The 24,222-nt window shown below is 44.1% G+C and overlaps 1 protein-coding gene across 2 annotated transcripts in view; it reads right to left on the bottom strand.

Moving 5' to 3' along the window:
• LOC105480668 (phosphatidylinositol 4-kinase alpha) overlaps positions 1 to 24,222 on the bottom strand; it is a 146,876-nt gene that overhangs the window by 103,938 nt on the left and 18,716 nt on the right. For both annotated transcript variants that reach the window (XM_071080046.1, XM_071080047.1), the window contains exons 2-9: positions 23,722 to 23,838; positions 19,641 to 19,734; positions 15,425 to 15,513; positions 12,302 to 12,374; positions 11,378 to 11,637; positions 10,246 to 10,312; positions 3,225 to 3,373; positions 805 to 870 (exon numbers count right to left, since the gene is read on the bottom strand). In XM_071080046.1, coding sequence (XP_070936147.1) covers positions 805 to 870; positions 3,225 to 3,373; positions 10,246 to 10,312; positions 11,378 to 11,637; positions 12,302 to 12,374; positions 15,425 to 15,513; positions 19,641 to 19,734; positions 23,722 to 23,838 — 915 coding nt within the window. The remainder of the gene's footprint in view (positions 1 to 804; positions 871 to 3,224; positions 3,374 to 10,245; positions 10,313 to 11,377; positions 11,638 to 12,301; positions 12,375 to 15,424; positions 15,514 to 19,640; positions 19,735 to 23,721; positions 23,839 to 24,222) is intronic.

The following is a 24,222-nucleotide window of genomic DNA, read 5'->3' as shown; positions in this document are numbered from 1 at the left end:
CATAAGTAATGCTGTAGGCCTTGGTTCCAAATACATTAAAGACAAAAGTTCCAGCCAGGCATGGTGGCTCACAACTGTAATCCCAGCACCCTGGGAGGCAGAGGTGGGCGGATCATGAGGTCAGGAGACCAAGACCATTCTAGATAACATGGTAAAACCAATCTCTACTAAAAAATACAAAAAAATTTAGCTGGGAGTGGTGGCGGGCACCTGTATTCCCAGCTACTTGGGAGGCTGAGGCAGGAGAATGGCGTGAACCCGGCAGGTGGAGCTTGCAGTGAGCCAAGGTCACGCCACTGCACTCCAGCCTGGGCAACAGAGCGAGACCATCCGTCTCAAAAAAAAAAAAAGTTACCTAGTTACACACTACTTACCCTTAAAAACCAGGGCTTGCACATGCCTAGAAAATGCAGCTGAGCCCAGAGGAGCAGCTTTGTAAGCACCAAAGGAGTGACGAAGATAAAAGAGTAGGAGAGACCCAGGCCAGACTCCCAGCTCCCACAATAACTACGTGATGTGGGCACGTTAGTGAGTTCTCCCTGAAACTCTATCTTCCGTCTGTGAAATGGAGACGTTGGCTGCCAGTCAGAGGCACCAAGAGGTGGTGATTTTAAAAGAGCATGCAACAGTACCCAGCACAGACCAAGCCCTCAGTGGCAGGTGGATTGTTACCACATAAACAAGGGAAGTGAAAACACTGCAAAACCCCTTCCACTCTAGCCCCTGCTCAAACTCTTCCTGCTTTCTCTACGCACATGTTTAAGTCAGGTTGATTTCATGGTAATGCCCTCAGAAGCGACATACCTCCATCACACTGGCTACAATGGCATCCAAGGATTTGAGAACAGGCTCCTCAACGATCTTCTTCACCTACCAAGAAAACAGAACCTCATGAAGCAACTGACATACACAGAGACAGAAATGCTAGCTCCTTCTACCAAAAACCCGTGACAAACTCACATGGTGAAAAATGTGATGCAGATAAAGGCCATTAAATACAAATTATGGCTATGTATTAAACTATACGCACAAAATGCCTTTAATTCTGAAGTTACTTGGGACTGCTTTCCTACCTTAGATAGCAATGACATAAAAACAAAGGAAAAAAGCCAAACTCCCTCAAATTTGTTGATATGAGGTTTCCGTTTCCAGGATGTGCAGACCTCAGGCCTTGCTGCCATTTCACCCACTCATGGTTAACAAGCACATTTGAGTGACATCCTCCTGCAATCCCCTCCCAGACATCAAGGACACCCTCACAGCCAGTCCTTAGAGCTGATGGCACCTCCCTCCTCCCTGGGCGAGGTACGCTGGCTCTTCTACAACTCCTTAGGTACTCAAACTAGAGCTCACATTTTAAATTTTCAATAGAAGCAATTATTTTCACCTGTTCTCTGTACAGCATTTAGTATAGGAATGAACTGTTCTGTCAACTGCAGAAACACCAAAAAAAAAAAAAAAAAAAAGAAAAAAAAAATTGCCCACATCCACAACTGTAGTATTTGATGAAGGTCATTTCCAAACTGTACAGATAATGATAAACATGCTAGGAAAAGAAATGAAAAACCACCTAAAAGAAAACCTAGGCTGGGCGTGGTGGCTCACGCCTGTAATCCCAGCACTTTGGGAGGCCAAGGTGGGCAGATCATGAGGTCAGGAAATCGAGACCATCCTAGCTAACACGGTGAAACCCCATCTCTACTAAAAATACAAAAAATTAGCCGGGCATGGTGGCAGGTGCCTGGAGTCTCAGCTACTCGGGAGGCTGAGGCAGGAGAATGGCATGAACCCAGGAGGTGGAGCTTGCAGTGAGCCAAGATCGTGCCACTGCACTCCAGCCTAGGCGACAGGGCGAGACTCCATCTCAAAAAAAAAGAAAACCTAAACTTGAAAAAAGTTAAAATATACTGCAAAAAATAATACCCCAAGAAAGGATGTGAAACAGTCAGTCTTCAGTTAGAATTTCTGACATGGTACTGGGAACAGTCATCTGTGAAGGTCATGGCTCTACCAGGCCACTATTCTGTCTGGGGCACTGACACTGAGAAGCAGTTTGGGGACAGTTTTCCTTCTTGACAGCAACTTCAAAAACATCCTAGCCTATTTAGTAATTCATTATGGCTCCATCCTCATTAATTATTACCTATGTTGTAATGTCTTCTTACATCTTCAGCCTAAAGCCATTCTCTGAGGGATTTCTATTCACACTCCACATAGCAGGGAGGTGGACACTCTTCAGCACTTGCTCCATGCTATCCAAATTGTTCTCATTGTTCTCATATTGGCCAGGCTAGTCTTCTAACTCCTGACCAGCAAGTTCAAACTTGAGAGTCTGGCCTTGATGATATCATCACCCATACCCATTCAAATCTGTCTTGAACCATCCTAGCTTGATTGTAACAACTTCAGCGCCCCTGGATCTTTATTTTTCAATTTTTGGGGGGATGGAGTCTCACTCTGTTGCCCAGGCTGGAGTGCAGTGGTGCAATCTCAGCTCATGCAACCTCCACCTCCAAAGTTCAAGCGATCCTCCTAACTCTGCCTCCTGAGTAGCTGGAATTACAGGGATCCATCACCATGTGCAGATAAAGTTTTGTGTTTTCTAGTAGAGATGAGACTTCACCATGTCGGCCAGGCTAGTCTTCTAACTCCTGACCTCAAGTGATCCGCCTGCTTTGGCCTCCCAAAGTTGGGATTATAGGCATGAGCCATGCATCCAACCGAGGTCCCTGAATCTGACCAAAGCTCTGGCCGTTTAAGGATTCGAACAATGGCACTGGTGTTTTCTCTGGTATCACCCTAAAGGTCATCCAAAGGTACACAAATATGAAAAAGTCAGGTTTTGTATTAACCCAAAGAGCCACCCCTTAGAGGGAGTCAAGCCCAGGAAAAGCACTGGGCTTGGAGTCAGAATCCCTGGACTGGATGCAGCCCAGCTGCTGGCCTACATATCCATGATGTGTTTGGTACCGATTTCCTGACCTCTGAATGGGGATGCATGGGTGCCTCCCCAGCATGGTTGCTCAAGGATTAAATGAGAAACTAGTGCACAATGATTCCATGAATGTTACTCTACTTCCTTCATTAATCTGCAAGTTTATGACTATTAAATGATACTTTGAAATACTGGTACTCTGAGTTTTTCTTTTAAAAATACAAGCTTTCACCACTAGCAATTTTACTGACATATCCATAGTCTGTTCATCCATCAGTTCTTTGCTTACCAAGTTTAAGAGTTCCCGAAGCATTTCCAATGGAATGTTAAACTCCTTATATGTGACGCCGTTGAAAAGGGGAGAGACGGAGAAACTGGAGCTGATGGTTGAAAAGTAGTACTCAGGCTCTAGGGCAGTCCCATCGGGCAAGCAGGAGGCTGGTGGGAGATAAAGCTGGAAACTCAGCCATGGTCACAGGCAACTAGGGTACTTCCTCAAGCTGACTCCTCTAATAACCAACAAAGGTGCAGATTTTGCTTTTGTTTATATTCCAATTCTCTGCATGTTTTAAAATTAACAACTAAAGGGTAGATTGCAAATCCTTGGGGACTGATGCCCCTCACCTGTGTCTTTCAGGTCAAAGACTCAGATATGATGGTCCTAATATTTCCATCTTAGACTATATAACTTAATATGTGGGAAGTGAAAAAATAATTATACCTTTTTTATTTTTATTTTTATTTTTTTTGAGACAAGAGTCTCGCTCTGTTGCCCAGGCTGGAGTGCAGTAGTGCGATCTCAGCTCACTGCAACCTCTGCCTCCCAGGTTCAAGCAATTCTCCTGCCTCAGCCTTCCGAGTAGCTGGAATAACAGATGCCCATCACCACACCCAGGTAATTTTTGTATTTTTAGTAGAGACAGCGTTTCGCCATGTTGACCAGGCTGGTCTTGAACTCCTGACCTCAAGTGATCCACCTGTCTCAGCCTCCCAAAGTGCTGGGATTACAAGCGTGAGCCACCATGCCCAGCCAAATTATACCTTTTTAAAGGTGAAGAGATATGAAAGCTTGAGGTCTACAGGGCCTGAGATATTTTCCCACCAAAATTAGAATAAAAAATGCACACTACTAGAACTTTCAAAATCAGAGCAAATAAGTGAAATACACCTGTCACTAAAAGACAAATACTGTACGATCCCACTTATTTGAGGAACCCAAATCATACATAGAACGGTAGCTGCCGGCCGGGCGCGGTGGCTCAAGCCTGTAATCCCAGCACTTTGGGAGGCTGAGACGGGCGGATCACGAGGTCAGGAGATCGAGACCATCCTGGCGAACACGGTGAAATCCCGTCTCTACTAAAAAAATACAAAAACTAGCCGGGCAAGGTGGCGGGTGCCTGTAGTCCCAGCTACACAGGAGGCTGAGGCAGGAGAATGGCGTAAACCCAGGAGGCGGAGCTTGCAGTGAGCTGAGATCCGGCCACTGTGCTCCAGCCTGGGCGACAGAGCGAGACTCTGTCTCAAAAAAAAAAAAAAGAAAAGAAAAAGAACGGTAGCTGTCAGGAACTGGAGGGAGGGGAAATCAGGAATTATTGCTTAATGTACAGTTTCAGTTTCATAAGATGAAAAGAGTTTTTGAGATGAATTGTGGTGATAGTTGCACAATATTATAAATGTATTCAATACCACTGAACTATACATTTAAAAATAATTAAGGCCAAGCATGGCGGCTCATGCCTGTAATCCCAGAACTTTCAAAGGCTGAGGTGGGAGGATTGCTTGAGTCCAGGAACTCAGGACCAGCCTGGGCAATATAGAGAAATCCTGTCTCTACAAAAAAAACGAAAATTAGCCGGATACGGCAGTGTGCGCCTATAGTCCCAGCTACTCAGGAAGCTGGGGCAGGAGGGCTGCTTGAGCCTGGGAGGTTGAGACTACAGTGGAGCTATGAATTTGTCACCGCACTCCAGTCTGGGTAACAGAGTAAAATCCTGTCTTTGAAAAAAAAAAAAATGAGTTAGCAAATTTTATGTTGTGTGTATTTTACCACAATAAAAAAATAGAAGGAAAAAAATCAACAAAAATAAAGTCATTCAGTCATTTGACGTTTAATAAATATGAACCCAGGCCCAATGCAGTGGCTCACACATGTAATCCCAGCACTTTGGGAGGCTGAGGTGGGAAGATCGCCTCAGCTCAGGAGTTTAAGACCAGCCTGGGCAACATGACAAGACCCTGTCTCTATATAAACAAATTTTTTTAAATTAAAATAAAAATATAATAAATAGGAACCCAAAAGCATATAATTGTTTGAAAATCAATTATTTAAAAACTATAATAGAAAACTATGAGGCTGGGCATGGTGACTCATGCCTGTAATCCCAGCACTTTGGGAGGCCGAGGTGGGCAGATCACAAGGTCAAGAGATCAAGACCATCCTGGCCAACATAGTGAAATGCCGTCCCTACTAAAAATACAAAAATTAGCTGGGTGTGGTGGCACATGCTTATAATCCCAGCTACTCGGGAGGCTGAGGAAGGAGGATCGCTTAAATCTGGGAGGCAGAGGTTGCAGTGAGCCGAGATCGCGCCACTGCACTCCAGCTTGGTGACAGAGGGTGACACCATCTCAAAAAAAACTATGATTGTGCTGGGCGCGGTGGCTCAAGCCTGTAATCCCAGCACTTTGGGAGGCCGAGATGGGCGGATCACGAGGTCAGGAGATCGAGACCATCCTGGCTAACCCGGTGAAACCCCGTCTCTACTTAAAAAAAATACAAAAAACTAGCCAGGCAAGGTGATGGGCGCCTGTAGTCCCAGCTACTCGGGAGGCTGAGGCAGGAGAATGGCGTAAACCCGGGAGGCGGAGCTTGCAGTGAGCTGAGATCCGGCCACTGCACTCCAGCCTGGGCGACAGAGCAAGACTCCGTCTCAAAAAAAAAAAAAAAAAAACTATGATTGAAAAATAGATGAATTTGTAACATTTTCATAAGACAGACAATATCAATTCATAAAGAAGTGAATACTAAATTTTATGACTTTTTCAAGCACTAGAGAACAGACTCAAAGAGTTGAGTTTAGCCCCAGTTGTGTCAAAGCTGGTGTCTAATAGCTGGCAGCGCACTGCCAATCTGTCTAAAGATGGACGCAAATCAGCAACTTACAGCAGAAAGGATGGGCAACAATACCACTGGGAGCTGAGACGCCAAGAGGCCAACATAAGAAATGGCCACTGAAAAAGGGAACAAGTGAGGAAAGAAGGGAGGGAGAAAACAGCCGGATTAAAAAGGGTAGATAAGGAAGAAGGGAAGGTTGTGATTATCGGGCATTTCTCAGAAAGACACCATGAAATAAGGGCTAAGTCCTGTGTGGCTGAACCCCACAGAGGGCACAGATGATGGCAAAAGACAGGGGCTGCAGGAACTAGGGACTTAACATTTGGGATTTATGCAGGGGGTGTCACTGAAACTACTTTTGTTTTTGTTTTTTTTCCTGTGAGACAAGAGTCTCACTCTGTTGCCCAGGCTGGAGTGCAGTGTCATGATGTCGGCTCACTGCAACCTGCGTCTTCCAGGTTCAAGCGATTCTCAAGGCTGTCTCCCGAGCAGCTGGGATTATAGGTGTGTGCCACCGCGCCCGGCTAATTTTTCTATTTTTAGTAGAGATGGGGTTTCACCATGTTGGTCAGGCTGGTCTCGAACTCCTAGCCTCAAGTGATCCGCCTGTCTGAAAGTGCTGGGATTACAGGCATTAGCCACTGTGCCCAGCCTGAAAGTTTTTAAGCAGGAAAATAAGTGATCAAATTTGTGCTATTAAAAATAATTCTTATGCTGGGCGCGGTGGCTCAAGCCTGTAATCCCAGCACTTTGGGGGCTGAGGCGGGCGGATCATGAGGTCAGGAGATGGAGACCATCCTGGCTAACATGGTGAAACCCCATCTCTACTAAAAATACAAAAAAATTAGCCAGGTGTAGGTGGTGCATGCCTATAGTCCCAGCTACTTGGGAGGCTGAGGCAAGGGAATGACATAAAACCTGGGAGACAGAGCTTGCAGTGAGCCAAGATCACGCCACTGCACTCCAGCCTGGGAGACAGAGGGACACTCCATCTCAAATCAAAAAAAAAAAAAAAAAAAAAATTATTATTTATTTTTTTAAGGGTCTCACTATGTTACCCAGGCTGGTCTCAAACTCCTAGGCTCAAGCAATCCTCCCACCTGGGCCTCCCAAAGTGCTGGAATTACAGGCGTGAGCCACCTCTCCTGGCGTAAAAATAATTCTTAAAAACTAAATTCTTACAGCAGTTTGGAAGAGGGCCTGGGAAGAGAGACAGAAGGACCAGCTGTAAGAAAAGTCTGAGTATGTGGTGTTACATACCTTAAATCCCAGCTACTTGAAAGGCCAAGGCCAGAGGATCGCTATGACTGCACCCCTGCACTCCAGCCTGGGTGTCAGAGCAGGACCCCAACTCAAAAAAAAAAAAGTCCAAGCAAAACAGGAAGTCTGAGAGGAAACTCGGAAGGCACAGGGTCTGCTGTTGTCTGTCCCTACAGTGAGGCGCTTCAGAGAGCAGGGCTCGCTTGCCTGGTCATCATCACAGGCAAAGTGGGCGGAGCCAGGTCTGATGGAGAGATGTGTGGGGATCTCACAGTCAGCCACACCACTGTGCTCCTATCTGCCACTTACTGGATGTGCTCAAATGGGGCAGCTGTCAAGGAGAGGAGCCCTCACCACAGAGGGTGGACAATGAGCTGTTTACCAGGAAAAGGGAAGCCTCCAAGAGTACATCATGGCGGCCAGGAGCGGTGGCTCACGCCTGTAATCCCAGCACTTTGGGAGGCCGAGGTGGGTGGATCACAAGGTCAGGAGATCGAGACCACGGTGAAACCCCGTCTCTACTAAAAATACAAAAAATTAGCCGGGCGCCGTGGCGGGCGCCTATAGTCCCAGCTACTCAGGAGGCTGAGGCAGGAGAACGGCGGGAACCCGGGAGGCAGAGCTTGCAGTGAGCCGAGATTGCCTCACTGCACTCCAGCCTGGGCTACAGAGCGAGACTCCGCCTCAAAAAAAAAAAAAAAAAAAAAGAGAGTACATCATGGCCATCCTAAAATGCCCCAAAGGCAAACAGGTGGCAGTGAGATTTTCAGAGCCTGGAGGAATACATTCTACACTTAAACAAGGAGTTGTCTCTAAGAGGTACGATTCTGAGAGGCTGAAATTAGCCCATATATTCTAACATATATATAGAATGTAATCTGTTACATTCTCACAGATCTAAGAGATGGAAAGCTTCCTACATTTATCTAAGCCCAGATATTCCCTTTTTCCTTCAAAATTCCCTTCACATCTCTCAGAATTGTCTTGAGACATGCTCTTTTAAGAAACAGCATCATTCAAAAATGGAGAGACTATACTGAAGCATGGAATTCTGCCTTCCCCATTTCCTATCCCTTAATCTGGGTCTTACTTCCATCAAGGATGAGGTAGAAGTAATTTTAACATGTGTCTGACATGGCACAGGGTAGTCACATGAATCCAATTTAGTAAATTATGTAAAAGTACTTTGTGAACAGCAGAGCTCTATAAAAAGTAGTAATAGGCTGGGTGTGGTGGCTCACACCTGTAATCCTAGCACTTTGAGAGACTGAGGCAGGCTTGAGCCCAGGAGTTCTGGACCAGCCTGGGCAACATGACAAAACCCCATCTCTACAAAAAATGCACAAGTCAGTGGGCATTGTGGAAGGTGCCTATAGTCTTAGCTACTTGGGAGGCTGAGGTGGGAGGATCACTTGAGTTCAGGAGGTTGAAGCTGTGGTGAGCCGTGATGGTGCCACTGCACTCCAGCTAAGGAGGCAGAGTGAGACTCTGTCTCAAAAAAAAAAAAAAAAAAAGGGCCGGGCGCGGTGGCTCACGCCTGTAATCCCAGCACTTTGGGAGGCCGAGGTGGGCGGATCACAAGGTCAGGAGATCGAGACCATGGTGAAACCCCATCTCTACTAAAAATAGAAAAAATTAGCCGGGCACAGTGGCGGGCGCCTGTAGTCCCAGCTAATCGGGAGGCTGAGTGTCCAGAGCTGCACGCCCCGGCCATAGCGAATAATAACTGACGATTAAAAACGCCTGAGCTCTATTCATTTCCACCTTCTACCTCCTCCCTAGATTTACCTTTTTCCCTGTATTAATACCTCATAAAAGATGGCGCTCTTCCTGCTTCTTCTTCACCCACTTTTCCCGCGCCCGCGAAAATTACTACCTGACAGCGCAGGTGCAACATGACGTTCGACCAGAGAAACCAATACCTATCTGGCCACGCCTCCACTATGAGATCATTTTCGCCCTGGCCCAACCCCTTTCCCTCCAAGTGTATATAAGGCACTGCATTACCGCCATTAAAGAAGACTTGATCAGAGCACTGTCTTGTCTCCATTTCTCGTATCTCTTGTTCCCCAAATTCCCACCCCCTCCTCCAGGGCCTGCTTCGACTATCCCGCGGGCCGGGAGAGCTGAGGCCGGAGAATGGCGTGAACCCGGGAGTCGGAGCTTGCAGTGAGCCGAGATTGTGCCACTGCACTCTAGCCTGGGCGACAGAGCGAGACTCCGTCTCAAAAAAAAAAAAAAAAAAAAAAAAAAAAAAAAAAAAGGTAGTAATAGTAGTATTACTACATTCTTTAATATTATCTACATACTTAATGTCATTTAAAAAAAAATGTCCGGCCAGGTGTGGTGGTTCATGCATGTAATCCTAGCACTCTGGAAGGCCGAAATGGGTGGATCACTTGAGGTAAGGAGTTCGAGACCAGCCTGGCCAACATGGTGAAACCCTGTCTCTACTAAAAATACAAAAATTAGCTGAGCATGGTGGTGTGTGCCTATAGTCCCAGCTACTTGGGAGGCTGAGGCAAAAGAATTGCTTGAACCCAGGAGGCAGGGCCTGCAGTGAGCCGAGATTACGCCATTGCACTCCAGGGTGGACAACAGAGCCAGACACCATCTTGGAAAAAGAAAAGAAATATCCACCATTAGCACTTCCACCTGAAAAGGAACTTTTACAGGTTAAAGTGCAAAAATTCTGATGGCAGGTATATAGGGGTAAGCTATTTTCTGTACTTTTCTCTCTATATAAAATATTTGAAAATTAAATTTTAGAAAACTTAAATGAAAAGAGAAAATAAATGCTTTCTAAAAGCTTGGCACTCTAGGTCCATCCATGACAACAGAGTTAGTATCAGCATCTTTAATATCACGAGAAGTCACTGTGAGCCTATTCTCCAAGTACTAGGTCAACATTCTTGAGAGAGGTAAAGCCCACCTTCAAAGTAGTGAAAGGCGGATCCTCCAGGGGAACTGGGAGGGGGCATGCCACGTTCAGGGCTGACCTGAAACACACAACCACAGTTACAGATCAGAAAAGACCAGTGAGACCTCTGTCAGATTTGTCTTAGACTTCAAGTCCTGGTTGAAGCTCATTTCCTTCCTAAAGCCCAACACAGCTACAGCATTCTCTATTACATACTATATCACTAAATTCTTCGTGTTTAGCCGTATATTTGACACTTGATTACTGAGTTCAATTGTCCTCAGTGTTTTGTGTTTTTACCTTTTCTCCATGAGTCAATTATATACTTCTTAAGGGCACCAACTGTCTTCCAGGCAAAATAGAATTTGGCACCCAACTGCTATGAAACACATACTTTATGACTATGAAATCACTTATAAATCTTATGTTGGGGACTAGCCTCAACACCACCCATAGGGTATTTGAAGTTTGGTGGCGACAAAGGAATGAGAAGAGACAAGTTAAGAGTTTATAAAGGTGGCAGCCAGGGGGCCAGAGGAAATCAGAGGCTGCAAAGGCCTAGAGTTTTGTTTTTTACACTATTTATTGAGTACAATCACTTAGATTTAAGAAGCAGATGTTTAGGGTGAAACGGTGAAAGGGAGGCAGTGTGTCATATGTGTCATCTACAGTAGTGGCAGTTTAAATGAATTTTTTTGTGTGTTTAAACAGTATATTTTTAACTTATTGGAGAGTAGTTAAGTGCGAGCGTGCTTAACTAGGAGTCTGTATGTTTGGCCATATTTTAATGTTTTAAAGGAGTGTTTTTTTTTTTTTTTAACACAGTGTTTACGGATAAGAAAGTAAGTCCTGCTCAGAGTATAGGAACATAACGGCGATAAGAAGGCTTTTTTTTTTTAAAAGGCCTTTTGTGGCTTTTTACACCTTACTGTTTTATATTTTTACGGCCAGTTTATACAGGCTCTCTATAAGCCTTTCCCCCAACATCTTAAGAGGGACAAGACAAGTCTGTATTAAAGAGAATTCTAGTGAAACATTTCACATTACTTAAGTTTACTCCAACTACAAAGAAGAGGGATTTTCTTTGCAGGGGAGCTTAACAGGGTCTTTCTCCTCTGCTCTTTCCCCAGTAGCCCAGGCCCACCTGAGAGATGCTGGACACACTGCTGGTTTTCCTCTTCAGGGTACCCTCCTGACAGACAGTCAGCAGATTGCTGGGGAGGATGGAGCGGAAGTCATTAAAGGAACGCCTTCGAACACCTTCAAGCTCTTCTGGGACACGGAGGGAATGAGGAGGGATTTTTGGAAAGAGCTTTGAGAGGAGAGACTCTTCCATGTTGCTGTAACGCCCAAATGCTCGCGAGATTCCTATCAGGCATGGGATAGCATACTTGCAAAGGTATTCTAGAAGATCAAGTGAAAACATTACAATATGAGAAAGTATGCTGACAGAGTCATACGGTAAGTAGTCATACGGTAAGTACTAACTTGTAACATTGACTAAGATTTCACAATTCACCCACTAATAACTGTGAAGGTTCAAAATAAGCCACAATAATGAGGTCAACCCCAAGGGCTGGCCAGTGATATCTTCAACCTGTCATTAATAACTTCAGACTATGTCTTCAACACACCCAGCTGCCCTCTTTGGAAGGTCTTCATCTATTCATGGCACATCCAAATCAATAACATAGCTAGGTCATATTATCAAGTACCTTGACTCTAGTTAATACATTTATTCCTCTTAGAAGCATATCGGTAGCCTTACAATACAGAAAAAATGACCTTTGGAAGTCAACTAATCTACCCACAGATGTTACTAGTGAAGAAACTGGGGCCCATAAGGGTGAAGTTACTTGTCCAAGGTGACCCAGCATCTATATAGCAGAGCAATGCGCATGACCCCACGTGGCCTCTGAGGATACTTACACACAACAAATCAAACTAAAATAGGAAGGTTTTCTCCCATCATATACATTAGGTACCCAACAACAGAAAAGACTGGAGAAAAGCAAGCGAAAGAGTAACCACAAAACCATTTTAAGAAAAACGTTAAGGATACTTGTACCTTTGTCTTGAATCTCCAAGGCCTGGCACATCCCCAAGAGGACATGCAAAACCTGCAAAAGCGCTTCTAAAATCTGCAATAGTCAAGGAAATAAGAAAACAAACAAACATAAACAAAATTAGGTAAATATCACAAAACTAAGTCAAAATTACAAGGCACTTCAGACATTATCTTAACCAGCCCCATATCTGATACATCCCTCCACAATGACCGTGCCAAGTGGCCAACAAGCTGACTTTCCAGGGACAAAACCCTCACTCTCTGGGCTGGTTCAGAGTTCCTCCCAACACTGGGCCAATGTTGTCCTCCTGGGGCTTGTACCTACCAGCCCTTGGGGCTACTTTTTCCTCTATTGACATATTCTGTAACAGTATGGCTAATTTCTTGTATTTTTAGTACAGATGGGGTTTTACCATATTAGCCAGGTTGGTCTCAAACTCCTGACCTCAGGTGATCCACCCGCCTCAGCCTCCCAAAGTGCTGGGATACAGGCGTGAGCCACCACACCCAGCCCATAATTTTTTAAGTTAAGAATTGCTTTTTGTCCTGGCGGGGTGGCTCATGTCTAAAATCCCAGCTCTTTGGGAGGCTGAAGCAGGTGGATTAGTTGAACTCAAGAGTTCAAGACCAGCCTGGGCAAAGTATCGAAACTCTGTCTCTACAAAATATACAAAAATTAGCCAGGTGTGGTGGTGCGTGCCTGTGGTCCCAAATACTCAAGAGGCTGAGGTGTGAGGGCCACTTGAGCCCGGAGGGCTGAGGATGGAGTGAGCCAAGATCAGTGCAGGGGTTCAATCATAGCTCATTGGAGCCTCAAACTCTTGGACTCAAGCAATCCTCCTGCCTCAGCCTCCTGAGTAGCTGGGATTACAGGCATGTGTCACTATGCCCAGCTAATTTTTTTTTTTTTTTTTTTATACTTTGAGTTCTAGGGTACATGTGCATAATGTGCAGGTTTGTTACATATGTATTCCCAGCTAATTTTTATTTTTATTTTTGTAGGGATGGGTTTCGCTATGTTGCCCAAACTGGTCTCAAACTCCTGGGCTCAAGTGATCCTCCTGCCTCAGCCTCCCAGAACTTGGGATTACAGGCGTGAGCCACCATGCATAACAACGAGCTTATAAATGAGGAAGATACCTAAGTCTTTTTTCGCACCTGCTTCTCCTAAACTATGTAATCTCTACCAATGTAGTTGGTATTTTTTATCTTTCATGTATTCCTACAAAAACTCATGGTATTAGCTTTAGCTCATTGTACAAATCTGTGATTCCCAGCTTTGTGCCTTCTACAAATGAAATCAACTTGCTTTCCAGATATTCATTCACAGCACTAGCTTGTTTTGCTCCAATGATAGGAGGGTCTTGCTGGGCCGATACCTCACTGATAACCCTTTGGGACAGTCCTTCAAGCAGTTCTGCAAACCCTCCAAACCATTTGGCCCTCAGCCCATATAATTGGTCCAGGATGTCAGGAAAGGTGCTTGTCTAAAGCCTTTATGAAGATCCACTACACTGCAACAACTTCATTTCTCTCAACCACTCTTCTTAGAAAACCCAGGCAAAGAAAAAATGAAGTTGGTGTGACATGACTTGTTCATAACCAAGTCAAATCTCTTACATTTTCCTAATATTAAACAATGCTGAATACTCTATGAAAGCCTGAAAAGCAATACTTTTTCCATTTTATTTATTTATTTTATTTTATTTATTTATTTATTTATTTTGAGACCGAGTCTCACTCTGTTGCCCAGGCTGGAGTGCAGAGGCATGATCTCAGCTCGCTGCAACCTCTGCCTCCCGGGTTCAAGTGATTCTCATGCCTCAGCCTCCTGAGCAGCTGGGATTACAGGCTCCTGCCACCACACCTGGCTAATTTTTGCATTTTTAGTAGAGACAGGGTTTCCCCCTGTTGGCCAGGCTGGTCTCAAACTCCTGACCTCAGTGATCCACCTGCCTCAGCATCCCAAAGTGCTGGGATTATAGGCCTGAGCCACCACACCCACCCACATTTTCCATTTTATATGTTAAAGTCATGTTATCACCTTTGGTGTTGACCTCTTTATTCTGATAAATTATATTAACAGAAAAGCCTTTAATGTTCAACTTTTAAATAAAAACACATAATTCTAACATATTTAATTATATCTTTAGCCAACCTACAAATAAATGAAGAATCTAAATTAGTCAAAATACATCACTAACTGGGAACATTTAGAATGCAGACAAGCAACTAGGCACTGCTTGGAAGAACCTAGAATACCAGCATACAAAAACTAACTTTCTAAGCGATAAATCTAAGAAGAAGTTGTATGATTATATTCTTTGCTTAAAGAAGAGGAAAGTATGAAATACATGTTTGTAACATTTCTATCAAAATTAACAAAATCTAAAGAAAGTCTGTGCCCTTAAAGATAAAAGCTTCAGCTACCTAGAAGATTCTCTTCTAGCTGGGCACAGTGGCTCACACCTATAATCCCAGCATTCTGGGAGGTCAAGGCAGGAGGATCGCTTGAGGCCCAGAGTTCAAGACCAGCCTGGGCAACGTGGCCAAATCTCGTCTCTACAAAAAATACAAAACAAATTAGCTGGCGTGATGGTGCACGCCTATAGTCTCAGCTTCTTGGGAGTCTGAGGAGGGAGGCTGGCTTGAGGAGGAAGGTGGAGGTTGCAGTGAGACAAGGTCATGCCACTGCACTCCAGCCTGGATGACAGAGCAAGACTCTGTCTCAAAAAAACAAAAGAAAAGAAAATGATCTTCTATGAATGACTTCAATCCCCAACAAAGAGCAAGAAAAATGAGCTGACTCTGCCTTTTTCTGCCGCCTACCTTACACGACTTTCTGAAAAGCTGAAAGGGAGAGTGCTGCTCATGTCTCTGCAGCACCTGCCCTTCATTAGAAAAAAGAAAAAGAAAAAAAAAGAAAAGTTGAATGAGATAAGACTCATGAGATCCTAAAGAGTACTGAAAGACCTAAACATGTCTTAGGTCTGCTATGAACAGGATGAAACAGATAAATATCAAAAAGCAATCTGGTCACATTTCACATTTTTAAAATCTTTTCATCACTTTGGGACTCTATTCAATCTAATAGAAATGCACACCAAATCAACACATGCTTACCTCATCCCTGAGTGAAGGATCCCTATAGGCCACATCAGACAGCAGAGTTACCAAGCAGAAGCTGAAGCTCTCTGCAACTGGGAGGGCACCTGGAAGATGTAAAAACAGTAATCAGATAACCAGGAACCAGATACTGGGTCACACCTCTGGCCATCCAACTCAGTATATTCCCTCTCACCATGACCTGCCAAGGGACCAGTTTACAGCAGCTCCCCTCCTTGAGACAAGTATCAAAAGAACAGCTATGGGCCCAATGAGTTTGCTGAGAAACACCCCTACCTTTCCTTTATGTAAATGTTTTGGTTCAATAAACTTAAATGTTTCCTGAACCAATAGCTAGTGTGAGATAACAGAGCCTCTCAACATGACGGATTCAACTTTTTATTCCCTAAGTAAATGTGAGAAATCACAAAAAAATTAAAAAATAATAATAATAAAATTAAAAAAAAAAAACACTTGGCTGGGCGAAGTAGCTCACACCTATAATCCCAGCACTTCTGGGGGGCCAAGGCAGAGAGATCACCTGAGGTCAGGAGTTCGAGACCAGCCTGGCCAACCTGGTGAAACCCCATCTCTACTAAAAATACAAAAATCAGCTGGGTGCAGTGGCGTACACCTATCCCAGCCACTTGGGAGGCTGAGGCAGGAGAATCGCTTGAAGCCAGGAGGTGGAGGTTGCAGTGAGCTGAGATCGCACCACTGTACTCCAGCCTGGGTGACAGAATGAGTTGTCATCTCAAAAATAAAAAATTAATCAATTTTGAATATTGAATATTGAATTAAGGACAAAAGAGTATCCATTATTTAATGGATATATTCATAGTACATGACAGAAGACTTACATTTCTACTCCAACACCTAAAATTTTTCTTTTTTTTTTTTTTTTTTTTTTGAGACGGAGTCTTGCTCTGTCACCCAGGCTGGAGTGCAGTGGCCGGATCTCAGCTCACTGCAAGCTCCGCCTCCCGGGTTTACGCCGTTCTCTGCCTCAGCCTCCCGAGTAGCTGGGACTACAGGCGCCCGCCACCTCGCCCGGCTAGTTTTTTTTGTATTTTTTAGTAGAGACGGGGTTTCACCGTGTTAGCCGGGATCGTCTCTCGATCTCCTGGCCTCGTGATCCGCCCGTCTCGGCCTCCCAAAGTGCTGGGATTACAGGCTTGAGCCACCGCGCCCGGCTTTTTTTTTTTTTTTTTTCCAACACCTAAAATTTTAAAGTGCAGCTCTAGGCTATTCTCAAACTTGAATGTGCCCATGCCCAGCCTAAAATTTGACTTTTTAGTAATGATGCTCTATTTAATTTGTAGTCTATCAAATTGCACGACAGACTGGGTGCGGTGGCTCACGCCTATAGTGCTAGCACTTTAGGAGGCCGAGGAAGGCAGACCACTTGAGGCCAGGAGTTCAAGACCAGCCCAGCCAACATGGCAAAATTCTGTCTCTACCGAAGATACAAAAATTAGCCAGGCATGGTGGTGCATGCCTATAATCCCAGGTACTGGGGCGGCTGAGGCACGAGAATTGCTTGAACCCAGGAGGTGGAGGTTGCAGTGAACCGAGGTCAGGCCACTGCACTCCAGCTTGGAGTGCAGACAGAGTGACACTCTGTCTCAAAACACAAAAAAGAAACAAAATCCTAACAAATTGCAGGATACATGCATAATTTGGGATCTGTCAGTTTTAGGCATGTTACCAGAAATGATGAAAACCCAAAGGTCAAGAGGAATATAGGCACAAACAGAATGTTTTTTAATTTTTATTTCAGGTTCAGGGGTACATGTGCAGTTTTGTTATACAGGTAAACTGCATGTTACAGGGATTTGGTGTACAGATTATTTCATCATCCCCGTAGTAAGTATAGTACCCAAAAAGTAGTTTTCCCATCCTCACCCTCCTCCTACTCTCCACTCTTAAGTAGGCCTCAGTGTCTGCTGTTCCTTCTGTATTCATATGTACTCGATGTTTAGATCCCACTTATAAGTGAGAACATGCAGCGTCTGGTTTCCTGTTCCTGTGCTAATTCTCCCATAATGGTCTCCAGCTCCATCCATGTTGCTACAAAAGACATGATCTCGGCCGGGCACAGTGGCCTCACACTTGTAATCCCGGCACTTTGGAAGGCTGAGGCAGGCAAATCACTTGAGGCCAGGAGTTCGAGACCAGCCAAGCCAACATGGCAAACCCCATCTCCACTATAAATCTTAAAAATTAGCTGGGCGTAGTGGCACATGCCTATAATCTCAGCTACTTGGGAGGCTGAGACACAAGAACCGCTTGAACCTGGGAGGCAGAGGTTGCAGTGAGCAGAGATCGCACCACTGTACTCCAGGCTGGGTGACACAGCGAGACTCCGTCTCAAAAAAAGATAAAATAAAAAATAAAAGGACATGATCTTGTTTTTTTTTTTTTTTTTTTTTGAGACGGAGTCTCACTCTGTCGCCCAGGCTGGAGTGCAGTGGCCGGATCTCAGCTCACTGCAAGCTCCGCCTCCCTGGTTTACGCCATTCTCCTGCCTCAGCCTCCCGAGTAGCTGGGACTACAGGCGCCCACCACCTCGCTCGGCTAGTTTTTTGTATTTTTTAGTAGGGACGGGGTTTCACTGTGTTAGCCAGGATGGTCTCGATCTCCTGACCTCGTGATCCGCCCGTCTCGGCCTCCTAAAGTGCTGGGATTACAGGCTTGAGCCACACCGCCTGGCCGATCTTGTTCTTTTTTTATGGCTACACAGTACTCCATGGTACACATACCACATTTTCTTTATCTAGTCTTCCATTGACGGGCATTTAGGTTGATTCCTTATCTTTGTTATTGTGAATATTGCTATAATAAACATACTTATGCATGTATCTTTACAGCAGGATGATTTACATTCCTTTGAGTATGTACCCAATAATGGGATTGCTGGGTCAAATGGTAATTCTGTTTTAAGTTCTTTCAGAAATTGCCAAACTGCATTCCACAATGGCTGAACTAATTTATATTCACACTAGCAGTGTACAAGTGTTCCCTTTTCTCCACAACCTCACCAGCATCTGTTATTTCTTGACTTTCTAATAATAGCCATTCTGACTGGTGTGAGATGGTATCTCATTGCAATTTTGATTTGCATTTCTCTGATTATTAGCATCAGATGATGAGCATATTTTTCATATATTTATTGGCCACTTGTATGTCTTCTTTTGAAAAGTGTCTATTTGTCCTTCGCTCACCTTTTAATGGGGTTGTTTTTTGCTTGTAAATTTAAGTTCCTCATAGATTCTGGACATTAGACCTTTGCATAGTTTGCAAATATTCTCTTTCATTCTTTTTTTTTTTTTTCGAGATGGAGTCTCGCTCTGTTGTTGCCCAGGCTGGAGTGCAGTGGCATGTCTTGGCTCACTGCAACCTCCACCTCCTGGGTTCAAACGATTCTTCTGCCTCAGCCTTCCGAGTAGCTGGGCCTACAGGCACACACCACCATGCTCGGCTAATTTTTGTATTTTTTAGTAGAGATGGAGTTTCACCATATTGGCCAGGCTGGCCTTGAACTCCTGACCTCGTGATCCACCTGCCTCGGCCTCCCGAAGTGCTGGGATTACAGGCATAAGCCACCGTGCCTGGCTGACCCAGACTAGTCTTAAACTCCTGAGCGCAAACGATCTGCCCACTTCGGCCTCCCAAAGAGCTAGAATTACAGGAGTGAGCCACCATACCGGCCAATTTATTCCGTTTCTAAAGGTGCAAAGTTTAACTGCAACTTAGAAACAAAGTGATGAAACCATTTACAGTGAACATTGCTGTTGCGTCCCAACCTCCATCTCACCCTTTTTGAGCAGCAGCAATATAATCTGGAAAACTGACCTCACTCCAGGAGTGAGCCTATAAATTCTAAGGGTAACAGTGACTGATTTGGGGATGGGCAGGTAACCCAATTCTGGCCAATGAGACATGAGAAAAGGTTCTTGAAGGTCTCAACAAGAATGAGCAAGAATGCTCAGTCGCAGAAGAATGCAAGGGAAAGCTGGCCTGCCCAGGCCCACCTTCTCCCCAACTCATCCATGGGCTGTGGCCAACACATGGATGTAAGCTCAGCCCACAATGCTGCAGGCAGTTAGTTGTTTCACAGCCAGAAGTGAGACAAGACGCATCTGATGTATCAGTATGAATAAACACTTGATCCTACAGACACTGAATATGTATATTTTCTTTTATATTCAGGGAAAACATTATATACTATTACCTCTGCCTTTCCGAGCTGTGCTTTCTTCTACCCAATACACTTTTGGAAGACCTTTGAGAAGTCGCAGAAGGTAAGGAACCACACAATCTTTGTGCTAAAAAATAAGAAGAAGAAGAATAAATTAGATTTAATAAAATAAGTGATTGGTAGCTTTTTAGCCCAGATTAAGCCCAAAGCAAAGCATATACACATCCTAATCATCTCAGAGATTCTCCAAGGATAATGTAAAGAGCATGTAAATTCACATGGCATCACTCCATTCCTGTTTTCACACTGCAGAGTCCAGAGGCTGTTTCATCAACCTGTACCACAGGAGCCTAAGGAAGGGTTCACACCTGCCTTCTGGAGCAGAGGGTCCAGCCTGCTCAGGCCTCCTCTGGGGGTTGGCCATCTCCAGAAGGTACATGTGTGTACGCACTCAAAGCTGTCTTCAGTGAGAATGGTTTAGACCCCCAAAATCCATCCAAGAGCCCCAGAATAAGATCCTAGGGATGGAGAGAAGCTCATAGTGTGGACATCTCAACTGGGTGATGCTTTTTTCTGTTCATGTCCCTTGTCCATATTCCTTGCTTTTTTTTTTTTTTTTTAATTTTCTACTTCATGTTTCCTCTTGCTCTTCTCAAGTTGAGCATCAGACTTTATAGCCAACATTAGCCCAGTGAAAAATTTTACTTTCCTCTAATTTCTGAACTAGCCAATCAACACCAATATACAGCTTCATAATCTTCCATCATTGGCTTTTGGAGCTATTTCCCTAATTACAGCTGTTCCAGTTAAGGATTAGTTGTGCTCCAGAGAAGTCTGCTGTAGAGAAGAGGGGTACTATTTGATGTTTTGAAATGCTGACAAACTATGTGGTAGTTTTAAAAACATGGCTGCAGCCAGGCACAGTGGCTCACACCCGTAATCCTAGCACTTTGGGGGACCCAGGCGGGTGGATCACTTGAGCTCAGGAATTCAAGACCTGGCTGGCCAACATGGCAAAATCACGTCTCTACTAAAAATACAATTATTAGCTGGGTGCAGTGGCACATTCCTGTAGTCCCAGCTACTCGGGAGGCTGAGGTGGGAAGATTGCTTGAGCATGGGAGGTGAAGGCTTCAGTAAGTCAAGATTGTGCCACTGCACTCCAGCCTGGGCGAGAGTGAAATCCTGTCTCAAAAAAAAAATTAAAACATAAAAACATGGCAGACAGTGGCCGGGCATGGTGGCTCACACCTGTAATCCCAGCACTTTGGGAGGCCGAGGTGGGCAAATCATGAAGTCAGGAGATCGAGACTATCCTGGCTAACACGGTGAAACCCCATCTCTACTGAAAACACAAAAAATTAGCCGGGCATGGTTGTGGGCACCTGCACCTGTAGTCCCGGCTACTGGGGAGGCTGAGGCATGAGAATGGCATAAGTAAACACGGGAGGCGGAGCTTGCAGTGAGCCTAGATGGCGCCACTGCACTCCAGCCTGGGCGACACAGCGAGACTCTGTCTCAGAAAAATAAAACAAAACAAAACATAACATGGCAGAAAGCACGCAGCTTCCACCTGGTTCTTTTTCAGGACATTTGTCCTGGAACCCAGACACTATACCATGATAAGACCCATGAATGAGACTTCAGGTGATTCCAGCCCCCAGCTTTTGAGCCACCCAACTGACGCTAAATGGAGTCAATTGAGCCCTGTTTAAATTGCAGATTCATGAATCAAAGAAAACAATGTATTAAGCACTAAGTTTGGGGGGAGCTTGTTATACCATAACAGATAACCAAAAACAAAGAACTTTATCAAAAACAAAACAGTTTTTTCTCTAGACCATAAAAAGGAACTGGCTAAGACATCAGTTGAGGATCCTAGTGTACTGACAGGAACAAAACTCCATAAGGCCTGAACCACATGGCCTCCTGCAGAGGAAGTGGCTCCAGGTGGCTCTTTTCTATATAAACTGTGATGACATTAGCAGTACAGGGTGAGTAAAACCACCTCAGCTCCTCTGGCCACAGCTGCTACCATGGCAGCCCACTGCTGGGACCGGAAGGAGGTTAATGCACAGCCCATCCTAGAGGGAAGCAAGGAATATAAGCACCAGGTAAACCAAGGTGGTCCCTAGGGCTTTCTCAGGGGGCTGGCAAAGCATGCTAGGCTTCTCTCCTAGTATATATGAGGCCAGTGGGCTGCCCTGGACATACAGGCAAACTCTATGGTCCAAGGGACAACGTCACATGCCACCTGGGACCCTGCTAGTCCTTACCCAGAACCTGAATGACACCAAAAGTAACTTGTGCTCATCTATTCGTTGTCATCTTAAGAAGTCTAATACAAGTACGATACTTTCAGGACTTACAAGTAAATCTATAAAGAAATGTGTTTGTCAAAGATATTATCAAGTAATCCACATTTGAACAACAATAGTTTCTTAAAAATTTTTTTTAATTCTTTTTTGCCCTTTATAATTCATTTTATATTTATGTAGGATATGGTAAACAGAAAAAGTAAAAATGGTTTTCTTTCTTTTCACGTTTATAAATAAACAGGTAAGCTGGGTACGGTGGCACATGCCTGTAATCCCAGCACTTTGGGAGGCCTAGGCATGAGGATCACTTGAGACCAGGGTTGGAGATCAACCTAGCATATGGAGATAACCTATAGGCAACATAGCAAGACTCTCATTTCTACAGAAAATTTAAAAGTCATACCCATGACTATAAACCCAGCTGCTCAGGAGGCTGAGATGGGAGAATCCCTTGAGCCCAGGAGTTCAAGGCTGCATTAAATAATGACTGTGCCACTGCACTCCAGCCTAGGCGATAGAGTGACACTCTGTTTCTAAGAATAAATAAACAAATACATAGCAGAAGAAAAGCCAAAATGCAGCTTATGTATCTAATTTTGGTTTTTTATGTAACCTTGATCAGGTAACCTATTTAATTACTAAAATACTGCTCTATAATTAAAATTCTTATTTTTTTCAAATGTATAAATACTGTCAAAATATTAACGCTTATTAGAGCAAAATTTCCAGGAGACGGAAGCAACCTTTTCTAGATAAATATTCAAATGTCTAACATCTTTATTTACCTAACACAGCATAATTAACTTGGAATTTAGAAATAGTTTCTAGTAATGATAAAAATAAATAGATAAATAAAAGATTCAATATCCAATGATCAATCGTTTGTTTCAATTAGCTTTGATAAATATAAAAATATAGTCTCAAAAAACAAAAACAAAAAAAAATACACACACAAAACAGTCACATTATTTTTTCGTTGGAGCTACAGGGCTAGTTTTTAAGTCTCTATTAAAAGGTACATTGAGACCAGGCATGATGGCTTACACGTGGTTCATGCTTGTAATCCTAACATTTTGGGAAGCAGAGGCGGGCAGATCACCTGAGGTCAAGAGCTTAAGACCAGCCTGCCGAACATGGAGAAACCCCGTCTCTACTAAAAATACAAAAAAATGAGCCGGGAGTGGTGGCTGGCACCCGTAATCCCAGCTACTCAGGAGGTTGAGGCAGGAGAATCACTTGAACCCCGGAGGCGGGGGTTGCAGTGAGCCAACACTGCACCACTGCACTCCAGCCTGGGCAACAGAGCGAGACTCCATCTCAAAGAAAAAAAAAGAAGATACAATGATACATACTCTACAAGTTTATATACATAATCACAATTTTGAAAAAGACATTATATCAAAATTACCTAAAATGATTTTGTCCTTTTGGAAGGAGAAATACAGTACCCCTGAGTCTGAATGATGAGCTTGAAAACCAAACCTATCCTGGAAGGCACACAATTACTTCTCAAACCATTTTGACTTACTCTGTGGCACATAATAACAAACAAACAAAAACCACTTTTTTTTACAACATAATATATACACATAATTCCAAAAAACTCAAATTTTCTAAGAAGGTTTACATTTGGAAGTCTCACTTCCACCTTGTCCTACCCTCCTCACTAACCACTTTAATTAGGTTCAAATGTATTCTTCTAGTAATGTTTTAGGTAAATATAAGCAGATACAAACTTAAATGCTCACTACACCCCTATTTACAATGAAGAAACTTTTAATTTCATGAAGACTTACCTGGAGATCAGATTCAATCAGAAAAATGCCCAATGCAATCACTGCATCTCTCCGTCTTTCATCTAACTGGAAGATCCCATGGAAATCCACTGGACACATGCAAAGAAGCTTTTGGACCTAGAAAATAAGACCCCCCAAAAACAGCTCCAGAAAACAGAAAACCACATTCAAAGTAAAGCAAGCTGAGTACAGTGTCACATGCCTGTAGTCCCAGCTATTTAGGAGGCTGAGGTGGAAGGATAGCTTGAGTTGGGAGTTTGAGACTAGCCTGGCCAACACAGTGAGACCCTATCTCTTAAATAAATAAAAATAAAAAATAGGCCAGATGCAGTGGCTCATACCTGTAATCCCAACCCTTTGGGAGGCCAAGACAGGTGGATTACCTGAGGTCAGGAGCTCGAGACCAGCCTGGCCAACATGGTGAAACCCCGTCTCTACTAAAAATACAAAAATTAGCCAGGCGTGGTGGCATGCGCCTGTCGTCCCAGCTACTCGGGAGGC

Source organism: Macaca nemestrina, chromosome 15 (genome assembly GCF_043159975.1).
Source record: "Macaca nemestrina isolate mMacNem1 chromosome 15, mMacNem.hap1, whole genome shotgun sequence".
In the NCBI taxonomy this organism is placed as follows: Eukaryota; Metazoa; Chordata; class Mammalia; order Primates; family Cercopithecidae; genus Macaca; species Macaca nemestrina.
Note: the sequence above shows the minus strand (reverse complement) of the source record. Positions and strands in the feature narration are given on the sequence as shown.